Source organism: Alnus glutinosa, chromosome 8 (genome assembly GCF_958979055.1).
Source record: "Alnus glutinosa chromosome 8, dhAlnGlut1.1, whole genome shotgun sequence".
Taxonomy (NCBI): domain Eukaryota; kingdom Viridiplantae; phylum Streptophyta; class Magnoliopsida; order Fagales; family Betulaceae; genus Alnus; species Alnus glutinosa.
The window spans coordinates 24643444-24656790 of record NC_084893.1 but is presented as its reverse complement, the minus strand read 5'-3'; the positions used below and the strand labels follow the sequence as shown (position 1 = coordinate 24656790).

The following is a 13347-nucleotide window of genomic DNA, read 5'->3' as shown; positions in this document are numbered from 1 at the left end:
TACCTTACCATGTTTGGGATGTTATTAAGAAAAAAAAAAGGTTTTAATGAAATATGTAGCTTTTATCGATGGAGTGTCAAAATTAACAAATTTTATCAATGTTCGAGTATGGATGTGGGACTATTCTCTATGGTTGGGATTCTCTAAAACACTAATCAAACTGAAGCTTACCTCCAGTTTGCCTCTTTCTAATTTCCTCCTATTTGTGGTCCAAAATCAGCCACTTCATTAAAATTTGATCCAATGGCTTAAAACAATCAATTTACTTTTTAGCGAGGTATTGGACTTTGGACCACAAATGGGAGGAAATGGAAGGCGATGTAAATTGGAGGTGAGCAGCTACCCAGACTGAAATGTGCCAATTTGAAAAGCTTATACAAATTTTTGGATTATTCTGATATAGAGAAATGTGTTTCTATTCAATAATTATTTTATAGACTATTTGATATTTATTTTTAACAATGACTAAATTTAAAATTAGTTTAAATTAATACCTAATATTGTGAAATAATTATGAGATAAAAATATAATATATTTTTTTTTTTTAGCTTTACACTTGTGTATAAGTATAACTGGTAAGAATTTTATTTCTTTCATGCAACGTAGTTTGGGAATAGTTCGCCACGTGCAATCTTTCTACCTTAAAAGCATGGGCATTCCACTCGCATGAACTTAGAACTTTTGGTCTCCTCTAAGTAACCTCAAAAGAAAAAGAAAAAAAACAAAAAAAAAGAAGACCAAAAGTTGCCATTGAGAGAGGGAGAGGTGTATTTTCTTTCCCCAAACATATAGCCATCTCGCTTTTCCTTTTGAGAGAGATCAGATCACAGAGAGAGAGATGGGGATTTGGGATTACATTTGCTCAATAAGTGAGTCACTGAAACGGAACACACCTGATCTGACAGCGGTTAAGGGCCGGTGCTCGAGCTCTTATGATTTGGGCTTGGCTGCCGGTACCAAGATCAACAACGTTAGGATCAACGCCACCCAGACGCTGAGCCAGTACATGTCGGACGAGGAAACCCGGTCCAGGATCGTCCAGGTCGCAGCCGATTCGGCAAAAAACGCCGCCTTATATGGCTGCGAGGAGGGTCTCAAGAGCGTCCCAGGTATATAACTCGCATCTCACACCACCACCACCTCTTTTGTTTTTGTGTTCTACTTTCTTCTAAATTCATGTGTGTTTAAAAGTATTGGAAGGATTACATGTATCATTTATGTTGCTTCTAGCCGTACTTTCGTTTTTGGAATAATAATCGGAGCAATGTTTTTTGGATTGGCAATTAAATTGCATTTTTCTTCACTATTTCTCTGGAGTTGTAGATTTATTAGTACGCTGTGCGTATTTTCACTCTACAAAATTTGCTCTTAAACTCAACAAGATTTTTTCTTTTACGAGAAAAATGCAAAACCAGTACCTTTGGTTTACCTCATTTACAATTAGCTCGATGTAGTATTAAAATGAACTGAGAAGTTTCTTAGATATGCAAAAATAACAATATACTTCTTGTAATCAAATTCCGTCAAAACAATTGACGGTTTCGTTAGTGTGTCATGTTAGTGCTAATAAAATGAGGACATGTGTTACACTCTTAATAAAAAAAATTAGGAAAAATACATTTTGCCCTTCCAAAGTTTTACAACTTTTTCACTCTTGCCTTAAAACGTTTAAAAATTGGCAATGTACCTCAACAAAGTTTTTAAAATTTTCAATGTAACCCATTTGTTAGCCATTTCCGTATTCTTTGATGGAAAATGGCTCATGTGCATTGCGCGTACATTTTTCGGTACAAACTTTCCAAAATTACCCCACATGCACGTGTTGAATTCTAGCCAAATGGGGTGGCTAGGCCACCCCTTTGTTTTGTTTTGTTTTTTATTTTTTAGGAAAGTGGGGGCATTTAGGTGTTTTTAATAATTTTTGTTAAAGCAGATATTAATAATTAAAGGAGTGGTAATGTATATTGAAAATTTTAAAAACTTGGTTAGGATATATTGCCAATTTTTAAACATTTGAGGCAAAAAAAAAAAACGTGGTAGAACTTTAAAAAGGGTAAAATGTATTTTTCTCTAAAAAAAATATAAATATACATAAAAAATATAAACATACAAAACTAAAAAAATTAAAGAAATTAAAAACTTAAAAAATGATTATTTGTAATTTTATTTTTTTTTTCAAAGAAGAAAAAAGAAAATGGGTGGCTCGGCAGCCACCCCCTTGGCTAGGGGTGGCCTGCGAGCCCCCCCAAGAGGAGGCTGGGGTGGCTTGCCGCCACCCACATGGGTCTGAGGTGGCTTTAGGGTGGTGCGCGCCACCCCATGGGCCGGAGGTGGCTGCTGAGCCATCCTTTTCTTTCTCTTTGTTTTTTAATTAAAAAAATTCAAATTTTAAAGTTTTTAATTTCTTTAATTTTCTAGTTTTAAATTTTTATATATTTATATTTTTCATTAAGAGTAACACCTATCGTCATTTTATTCGCACTGACGTGGCATACTAACAGAATCTGTTAAGTGTTTTGACAAAATTTGACTACAGTAAGAAAATTGTTTTTTGGCATACCTTAGAAATATATGAGCTCATTTTTATACCACATGGATCTAATTGTAAATCAGGTAAATCACAAAAACTAATTTTGCATTTTTCCCTTTTTTTAATTTACGAGACCGTATACCTACCCACAAGATGAGATGAGGCAATCATTGTCTCCAATTGTGTACCTAGATCAGCAGGGATTAAGCAATCAGACAAAATATTTTCATCAGAAAACTTGCTCTATATGCAGTGATTTTTCAATGTCTTTTCTTATGTTTTTGAAGTTGTATCGAGATTGAAGAATAATTTGGAAAAACAAATATAGTTCTTTGGAAAATCAGATATAGTTCTTGTTGGCGATGTATGAGATTTAGAAGGGTTGGCCCGTATTCTTGTTTGTAGAGTATTTTTATTTCCGATGAAGTATTTGAGTTTGCATTTGGGTGTGTCTTATAAGGCTACATCTATTTGGAATTGAATAATTGAAAAAATGGAATGCCAATTGGCTGGATGAAAGAAGCTTTATTTATCTAAGAGAGGTATATTGACTCTAATAAACAATACTCTTTCCAATCTACTATTTATTTATTTATTTTTATTTTTAAGGTGAATTGGAGACGAGTTTAAGTTTCATTTAGTAAATTAGTTGAGAATTTGCACTTTAATGAAATCAAGTGGTTCGAGGGTTAGAAACTTGATTCAGTTTAATCAAGCTCTATTAGGAAAATGATTGTGTCGTTATGCTACAAAAAGGGAGACTTTGTGGAAATTGGTGATAGATACTAAATATGATAGTTTAAGGAAAGTTTGGTGTTCTAAGCAGATAACAGGGTCATTTGAGTGGGAGTGTAGAAATATAAAAGGAATGGGTGTGATGCTTTTCCAAAATTTGTTAGATATGAGATGGGTGATGGGTTAAAGCTAGGTCAGTTTTTTACATGATGTGTGATGTGGGGATCAACCATTGAAGATATCTTAACCGAACTTGTTTAGTTTTGCACGCAATAAGGATGTGCAGGTGACAGATTATATGTAGTTTTGTACACAATAAGGATGCGTGGGTGGCAGATCATATGCAGTTTTGAGATGGTAATATTCATTGGAATATAATTTTTACTAGATCTGTACAAGATTGGGAGGTCGATTTAGTCTTTTCTTTCTTGGAGATGTTGTATTCTCTCACGAGCATTCCTAGTAGCCTCACCAAAATAGTTTTTTGGTGAGCAAATTTGTTGAAAATCTTGAAAAATTACTCCCAGCAGCCTCACCATTTTAACCAAAAAAATTTGATGACTGAAATTACTAACCAAATTAGATGAGGCATTTTCACTCAACAACCCACTCACCAAATTTTGTTTCACCTTTCTCTCTCACATGATTAGCACACATTTTTCCTTTTTTCTCTCATTTTCTTCTCCCATCTCCCATCTCTCACACGATAATTTGCTTATTTCATAGATATGAATGATTTTTTATAAAAAGATTATATAGAGAAAAAATAAATAAATATGAAAAAATTATTATTTAAATGGAATAGTAAATATTGACTAGTTAAAATGGTGAGGCTGCTAGGGGAATTTTAATAAAGTGGCTCACCAAAATAGAAAAAAGTGATTTTTAGTTATTTTGGTGAGTAAAATTTGATAAGGCTACTAGAAATGCTCTAAGTGCAAGGAGATGTGCATAGAATATGTTGGAGGCCTTCCAAAAGGCGCAAGTTTGAAGTGACTCATAGTATCATTTTTTTATTTTTTTTTTAAGTATCATGTTAACCAGAACTACTGGTTCCCCTTTTCTGTGGAAAAGTATCTAGAGTATCGAGGCTCCTTTGAGAGGCGTTTTTGGTGTGGACGGCAGTATATATTAGGGCAAATATTGACATTGGATAACTTGAGGAAGATGAATGTTTTGATTGTGGAGTAGTGTTGTATGTGTAATAAGAGTAGGGAGTCCATTGACCACCTTTTCTTTCGTTGTGAAGTAGTCAGAGATTTATGGAACTCACTTTTCAATTTGTTTGGTGTTGATTGGGTTACGCGGCACTTATGCCTAGAAAGAAAAGAAAAGAAATGTTCACGGTTCACACAGTGCACTAAAAGGGTGTCTATTGCAGCATGCTCTACATGTTATGGAAATGCTTAAACCATCCTGAAGGTTTCTCGTTTAGAATTCTTTCTGATCTCAAGCTTTTGACGCACCATGTGTACCCTGACCTGGTAATGTCGTATGCAAATCTGGAACTCTAGAATGTTTAAAAAGCGTGAACTAGAATATTTTCCCACAAAATGCATTGATGATCGAGTCTTTTGCTAGGTTTTCCCTTCTTGTACAATACTCATTGTTGGTTTCTACTGCATTTGCAGGTGGAACATTGGTTTATAAGGCTGTCTCGCAATCAATTCGTGGTGAAAAGAAGTTTGATCAGGGTCATGAACTGGAGTTCAAGGCATTGCAAGCCGAGGTAGCCGAACTGAAGGAAACTCTTAAGTCTGCAGGTCTTGAGAGAGCAGAGAAGCATCAGCCTTGTGCAGATCTGAAGTCGACCGTTTACAAAAAACCAGAAGATGTGATAAGAGTTTTCATGATGAAGGATTCATGGGCAGGCAATTGTTGGATGATCTGATGGTTCCTGAGGTTAGAAGAACTAGCAAGAAATGAGCAGATAATTAGATGTGTGGAGTGATGAAATCTTTACCAGCCTTGAGATTTCCTGTTGTGTAATCATATATATGGCATGTAATTATGGAGCCCTTAGAATTGATTTCCCTGTGGCTCGTTCGAATGATATATCAGCTCTATCAACTTACTTACGTCTTGAACTATGATAATCTATAATTTTTCGTTGGAATTACTGATTATAATTAGACCATAATGCTAAAGCAACGGATAAATTTTAAACTTTTGTCAAATTGCAACATACACCAAAGCACTAATTTCCAATAATAATATGTACCTTTCTGTTATATTAAAGTTTACTTCAATGCTTATATCTGTCCGAGACATCTTCTCAAATTGCTACTCCTACATATATTCTCTTAATCCTGCTGATTGGCACCCGCCCTCGTATTCGTAAATAAAAATTTGGGAGAACTTAAATTATAACTCCTGATCTTTCATTTTTTTTGTAAAATTATACATAAAATTTAAAAAGTATCAATTTAGGTCATTACCTATTTTTCAATCTTTTTCAATTTCAACCATTCATTAGAACTTTTCATTAAATTTTGTCAAAATTCTCAAAATACATTTTTTTTTTTTTTGAGAAAAAAAATGATAGGATTTAAGTGTTGGTCAGAATTTAACACAATTTGCAAAAATACATGTTGACAACTTAAGTGTGCGAACCCAAATGCAGGTTGTTGCGAAGTAATAATTCTTGAAAGTCCAAGTGTCGAACCACTGGGATTTGGGAAACAAAGAACACTAAAAAAAATAAAATTAAGAAAAATCTATGACATATGATTTAGTTGAATAATGCAAATAAAACATATAACGGAAATAACAATTAAAAGAAATTGCTAAAGCATTGAGGTTTTATTTTTAACAAAATTATAATATTTATTTCGCAACTCATGTGATAATCGAAAAATAGATCAGTGAAAACCAAGAAAATATCATCAAAAGATTAATCTTAAAATTGATTGATTTTATTACGTAAAATTGGTTATTTGATTCGCAGGGAATTCAAAGCATTTACTGTACCGTAGTTAACAATGAATCAAGGAATTTTCCAGAACAAAAACATATCATGCAATCAATTAAAAAAATCATACATTAAAAACTATAAAAAGAGTTGGAAAATAAATACTACAATCTTATTAAAAGTTTCACCCCTAGCCTCAGCTTGACATTTAGCTAAACATGATTATGTAAATAAATTTCATTGTTAAAATCCTAAATATCATGTTAGAAAAATAAAATAACTAAGAAGAAAATAAAAATAAATCTTGAATCGTCGCCGCTGTCTTCTTCGATATGGAGCTGAACTTCTTCTTCTTATTTTTTTCTGTAATTTTCGACTCCCTTGTTTGTTGCCGTGTTGCTTCTCTTATAGAGATAAGATTCATTCTTCTTTTGGGATTCGTACAACTATAAAAATCTCAGTCTTCTATTTACTCCACGTCTCTCTTTTACACTTGAAACAAAACACTGCTTCCTCTTTTTATAAGGGTCAAAGACACATTTTTCGTCTTGGTTTTGTCATGTAGTAGTATTAGAATGTTTCTCCAATTCGTGGGTCCAGCAGTTTGGTTTCACCTCTTTTTGTATTACACGTTGGACTCTATCTTAGGCATAGGATAGACTTCTTCTTTTGACCCACCTCTTGGCTTTTACTCTTTAATTTCTTTTGTAATTCCTACATAACACAATTTCTTGCATTAATATATCATTTAATCTTAATATTAATATTTGAACAATATTTCACAATTAAATATAAAATGCAAGAATTAAATTATAATAAAGTATGATAATACTTATTTTAATATAGAAAATAAGCACTTTTAAGCTATTATCAATACACATTCCTAAATTTTAATAATCTCGAGCTCAACTCATATCCAAAATTAGATATGCACATCTTAATGGCCTCCAAGAAAATAAACTGTGGTAGTTGTCTCTTTTTTTTATTTTATTTTTTTTTTGAGGCAGGGCCTTCGTGTATCATCAATTAAAGGCAAACTCATGACTTGTGTAAGGCACCTCGCACGAATCAAGTAAGATTTGACTTTGCCGCGGGTGTTGCCCGAAAGAAATGTTTGTACCAAAAAACATTCGAATTTAAAACGTGACGAGAATGCTATTAAGTCCAAACAAAGCCTTCACCACTTAAGCCAATTTGGGGTTGCGTGAGGTAGTTATCCCTTAGTTTAATCCATTGTCTTTAATAGTTTATATTGTTTTGAGTTGAAAAGATGACAACAGGGAGGGGCATTCTCTCTACAAGTAATAAGTATGTTGCATAGAAATATTAGGGGTGCAAAGTTAGCCAGTTATAAATGGTCGGTAATTGAGTACTAACCAGTAACCAGTCAATTAGTTTGGTATTTGGTTGGAAATAACCGATAACCAACCCTAATGAAGTGATTACCAGTTTTAGAAAACATTAAAACCGGTTATAACCGGTAACTGGGTATATATATAAAATATATATTTAAAAAACTAAAATAATAAAATTTAGGATTTTACACTTTTACTTCCATTTCAACTTAGGCCAACATATTGGGTCAAAAATATTGAAATGTTCTTTTTTAAAGGGTTACAAAAGTCTAAATTAAGCCCAAAAAGTATGCCCAATACCCAAATTAGCTCAAAAGACCCAATTTATGCCCAATACCCAAATTAGCCCAAAAGACCCAATTTTTTTAAATTTTGATTACTCGTCTGGATAACCAGATACTAATTGTGACCGTCGGTTATTATAAAACTGGTTAACCGGCTACCTGGTTATCGAAGTCGGTTGGTGATTTTGGCCAACCGGCTACCCCGGTTACTGTTACCGATTTTAACCAATAATCAGTAACTGTAACCGAGTTTTCACCTCAAAAAAATATTGATAACGTGGTTTAAAGAAGCCCCAATGTATAAAGTGGCTCAATTTGTGTACTACACAAACCAATAAAATATTTGGAGATTTTATTTATAGGAAATTAGATATACTTTATTTTATTTTTGATGAATAGATGCATATACTCTGTCAATGCGTGTTCATTTGATTAAAATACTTTGTCAATTTGTGTAATTTGATTGAAATGGTTGAATCAAAAGGTCAAAGACTAAACCGGGTGAAGCGCTCATTTGATTAAGGGTCCGTTTGGGTTTGCGATTTCAAAAAGTGCGATTTAAAAATAGCGATTTTAAAATGTGCGATTTAAAAAAGTGATTTTTAAAAACGCAGTTAAGTGTTTGGCAAAATCGCAGTTTGGTCTTTAAAATCGCAGTTTAGCCTTTTAAAATACTGCGTTTTTAAAAAAGCATCACATTGCTTGCGATTTGAATAAGCACTTTTCTGCGTTTTCAAATCGCAATTTTTTAAAAAAGCAATTTCCAAACGGTTCATTTTCTGCGATTTGGTTTAAAATTGCACTTTTTCTCTACGAAATCGCAATCCCAAACGCACCCTAAAATGGAATGAGAAATGATCCCTACACTCATTTCTTACAACAACCTCACAACAAGCTGACGTGGCTGGTAATATTTTATTATGTTTTTACAAAAAGAAAAGAAAAGAAAACAAAAAAAAAATAATAAAATATTACCAGCCAGATCAGCTTGTTGTGAGGCTGTTGTGAGAAATGAGTGTATGGATCATTTCTCAAATGGAATGTGCTTAGTAATAGGGTTTGTAATAGATTGTGCTTAGTTATTTAATTATGATTAAGATTTATTGTTTGAGTAATTAGAGAAATTAATTCAAATTTTATATAATCTAATCTCAATTTTATATGTTTATCTTACAGGATTTATATATATATATATATATATAAGCTCACTCATATATACACAAAGACACTTATATTTATATATAGACTCAAAGTTACAAATATTCAATTTATATTTATTATATTACGAAGAATATATATTTTTTTAAGTACTTAACATGTTCTCACTACAAAGTTAAAAATAATATTATAAAAATAACAAAAATTAAGTTATAAGAGCCTATACGAGTTGAGCTGAGCTTATACAAGCCAAACCTACACTTATTCGAGCAAGAATTTTTTATTCAAACTCTGTTCATTTAATAAACGAACTGATCTCGACCCGAGCTAATTCGAGCTGAGCCCGAACATGTTCACGACATGAGTAGATCTGTTCACTTACAACCTTACTTAGTAATTATGAGTGAGGCTTAGGTTTGTTCCGCAAAACACTTGTCTCTCTTTTTACTTTTCTATATATATAAAAAAAAAAAAAAAAAAAAAAAAATCAACTTAAAAACCATTATAATTTTTTTTTTATATTACATTAATCACTTTTTATTATTATTCCAATAAAAATATTACCTACAAAACAATTTTTTTTTTCATATAAATTATTTCTTTATTTTTATTATATCAATACTTCTTATTACTATTAAAAACAAAATTCATTCATAACTTTTAACAAACGGACCAGAATACATTCCTCACGAAGATTATTGGCCTTGTTTGGCCAATATAATGCTTGTACAGAACAGAGTAGTGGATTGTTAATTTTGAAATTAGTAAATAGTGATGATGTGATATAAAATAAAAAGAATTTGTAAAAAAGTGAAAAAATTTTGTATTGTAGTAAATTATTTTATTTAAATAATAATAAAAAATTATTGATGAGATATAAAAAATAAAAAAAGTAAAAATATTTTGATATGGATTATCATTAAAAAAAATGTAAAAAAGTGAAAAAAAAAAAATAATGAGAATAGTGCATACTTACCACTGCCGAACAAGGCCATTGATTACGAAAAGTTCAATGCCTCGTGATTTGACAAATGAACATGGAAGATTGTGCTTAGGCCTTGTTTGGTTGCGGATCTGTTTTTGATTTTAGTAAAATTTAAGATTTAGTTATGTGAAATTAAGGAGGTGGCTGGCTTGGCCACCTTATCTGGCTGACCTGATTTATGTTAACGTGGCACGTTAATAAATTTTATTATTTTTTTTTAGTTATTAATCACTTTTTGAAACTCAAACAACTATTTTTTCAAAATTTCAAATTATATGGACTAAAAATGCATTTATTCCGAGAATTTAAAATTTAAAGTTTAACCTTTTATTTATTTATTTATTTTTATGAAATCCACTCTCAACACAAATTTCAAACACTCAAAATATCCGTAACTACATTTATTTCTTAAGTTTAGAATCCAAATTTGAATCCGAGTTCACTTTCAAAACTCGAATCATCAGGTGCAATATTATAAGTATTGCACCCCAAGCTATAATTGTTTTTTTCAACCGTTCATTTAATCCAATGGCTCAAAATTTACCACCCGACTCAACTTGCCGAACTAAGCTATTTTCCCACAATGGCGCGGAACTACCCATAAGTAGTGGTTTAGTGGTGGTCTTTTGAAGGTGGTTTGGCTAATCCTAAATTCAATCGGAATGGTCGACCGAATAACTCCCAATGCCTAAAAATGGTTTAGTGGGAGGCCGGAACACCCCAACCAATAATCACCTCGATGGGTGTGTTTGGTAAATGGTTGTGTTGTAAAATTTTTGTTTTGATAGTAGTAAGAAGTGATTGATGTGATATAAAATATAAAAAAAGTTTGAAATTGTTTTATAGAAAATTAAAAAAATTCTGTTTTGTAGTAATTTTTTTTATTTGAATAGTAATAAAAAAAAAATTGATGTGATGTAATTTGACTTTTTTTTTTTTTAAATGTGAAAAAAAAAATTAAAGAGGGGGATGAGAGTGTTGTCAAATCGTAGGGCTGGCAAAATGAGTACCCGACACGACCCGTTTACGACCTGCGACCCGTTTAAGATTGACCCAAATACGATCCGTTTATCTTAATGGGTCGGGGCTCAAGACACGACACGACATGACAATTTCACGGGTCACCTGACACGACCTGTGAAACCCATTTAGCATAATGGATCGTATCGGGTCGACACGACCCGTTTGACCCGTTTAGACATCTAAGACTCAAATGAACTGCAACTTCATCATTCATGGCAAAAAAAAAAAGAAGCCAGACTACCATTTTGCAAGGACCATGGCTGTAAATGAGAGCAATATTGCAATAAAGAGGGGAAAAAAAAAAAAAAGGAAACACAAGAGAACAGAGAAGGAGATTAGAAGAAGAAACAAAGAAAAGGAAAAAAGAAAAGATGGGAATAAATTGAATAATGGCCTAAGGGGAGAAAATATCTCCCAAAAGCCCAAAACAATCCACAGCCACACACGTGGCTGTGGATAAGACCAAGCATGGTCTTATTTTTTATTAGCTTCACTGTTTTAAAAATTGCAATTTTGCCTCAACTTATTTTATATCACTACAATTTTATATCTATTCTCCTTTAAAAATAAATAAAAAATAATAATAAAAAAAAAAGAAGTTAATCGTGTCTGGGTGACTCGCCACCCGACCTGCCAGACCGAGTTAAACGGGTAGACCCGTTTATGATCAAAACCCGTTTAAGGTAGATCAAAACCCGCTAATTTCGTGTCAGGTTGTTGGGTCGTGTCAAAATTGTTAGCCCTATGACTCAAACCCACCCTATATTCGATGAGAGAGACTGGTTTGACTTAAGGCCCTGTTTACTAAGGGCATCTCCAGCAGATGCTCTACTTTAGCCAAAAAGTCAAATTTAACTATTTTTGGCCTTTTTCTTCTCCAACAGATTAGTTACTTTAACCATTTTTTCTTCACAGTGAATAGTAAATAGCCAACAATGGCTATTCACTGTTCAACACTACAAACATTTTTTATTAATATTTTCTCACTCTCCCTTTTCGTCCCTCCCGGTCCTGATGCCCAACGAAACCCTCCGCCCCTCTCGGTCAACATCACCAACCCCTTCCCTCTCCTTCACCACCGCTGCCATTCTTTCCTCCGTCCCTAGCAACGTCGTCATTCTCATCCAAGACCTCGCCGATGAGCTCGTCCTCGTCGACACCAAGCCCGACAAGCTTCGCAGTGAGATGCTCGACCTCTAGCACGCCGTTGCCTTCCTCCCCCACACCAAAATCCACGCCTCCGTAGACTACGCCGTCACCGTCGGATCCGATCTCTGCATCGTCACTGCCGGGGCCCGCCAGATCCTCGACTCGTCCAGGTTTTGCTTTCTCGTCCCCGATCATCTCGACGCTCGCGGATCCTCATCGCAGATCCTTAACTCCGTCGACTACGCCGATCACTCGGCTTCGACTATGTTGGGATTCCTTCCATTTTGCAAGGTCCGACTACTCAAAGAAATGAGACGGTTGGGGTTGGGGGTTGGGGGAGACCGGAGAGTAAGAGGGAGAAGTGAAAAAAATTAAAAAATAAAGAAAAAGATTAAAAAACAATATTTTAAGAAAATGAAGAGTGGAATAGAGATTATTGTTGGAGTGTTTTTAAAATAGCCAGTGGTTAAAGTAGAAATTGATACTTTTTGAGTAACTATTTTAACTCCAACCGTTGGAGATGGCTTAAGGCCCTTCCTCCTCCCCCTTTTCCCCCTTTTTTACTATTCATGTCCGTACGAAATTGACAAAAGTTTGAAATTTATGGCTTCTTGAAGAAGCCAATGCATTCCAAATTCCTATTTTACCCCTCCACTTCTCCCTTTCAGTCCTTCCCTCCTATATCTCTTACCTTCCCTCCTAAAGGTATCATATCAATATCAATGGAAACCCAGTCACGTTGACTTGCCCAAAACTCAGTCCTTTACTCCCACAGCAAATATCAGACACAGAATACCAACTCATTGAGTCAGCGTTTCAACAACACCTGCATAATGTTCTATGAGAGATCCGGAAAAGAGATTCGTCAACCTGTTTGTGGATTTTCTTCAGGTCTGAAAGAATGAAGTTCTAACTTTTGTTCGCTTGAATAGTCCACGCTGTTGTACCGTACAATGAGGGGAAGGATTGAAAGGGAAAAGTGGAAGGATAAAATAAGAAATTAGAATGCATTGAAGAAGCCAGAAATTTCAAACTTGAACTTTTCGTACCGACATAAACAGTATGAAAGGGGGAGAAGGGAGGGTGAAGAGCCTTAGTAAACAGGGAAATTTCAATCCAAGAAGATTGGAGATATATGCATTAACTGTTGTGCGCGCAAAGTCTAGAGATATGAATAGACCCATATAGTGAGTTTCACCACATGAATCCAAAGTGAG

General features: G+C 33.8%; 2 protein-coding genes across 3 annotated transcripts in view; both read left to right on the top strand.

The window, feature by feature from the left end:
* The window catches only part of LOC133874837 (uncharacterized), an 81023-nt gene that overhangs the window by 3808 nt on the left and 63868 nt on the right, over positions 1-13347 (top strand). The gene's annotated exons all lie outside the window — the stretch shown is intronic.
* Positions 675-5381, top strand: LOC133875717 (uncharacterized). Its single transcript, XM_062313927.1, has 2 exons — positions 675-1109; positions 4897-5381. The coding sequence occupies exons 1-2, from the start codon at positions 839-841 to the stop codon at positions 5154-5156; spliced, it is 531 nt and encodes a 176-aa protein (XP_062169911.1). The 5' UTR covers positions 675-838; the 3' UTR covers positions 5157-5381.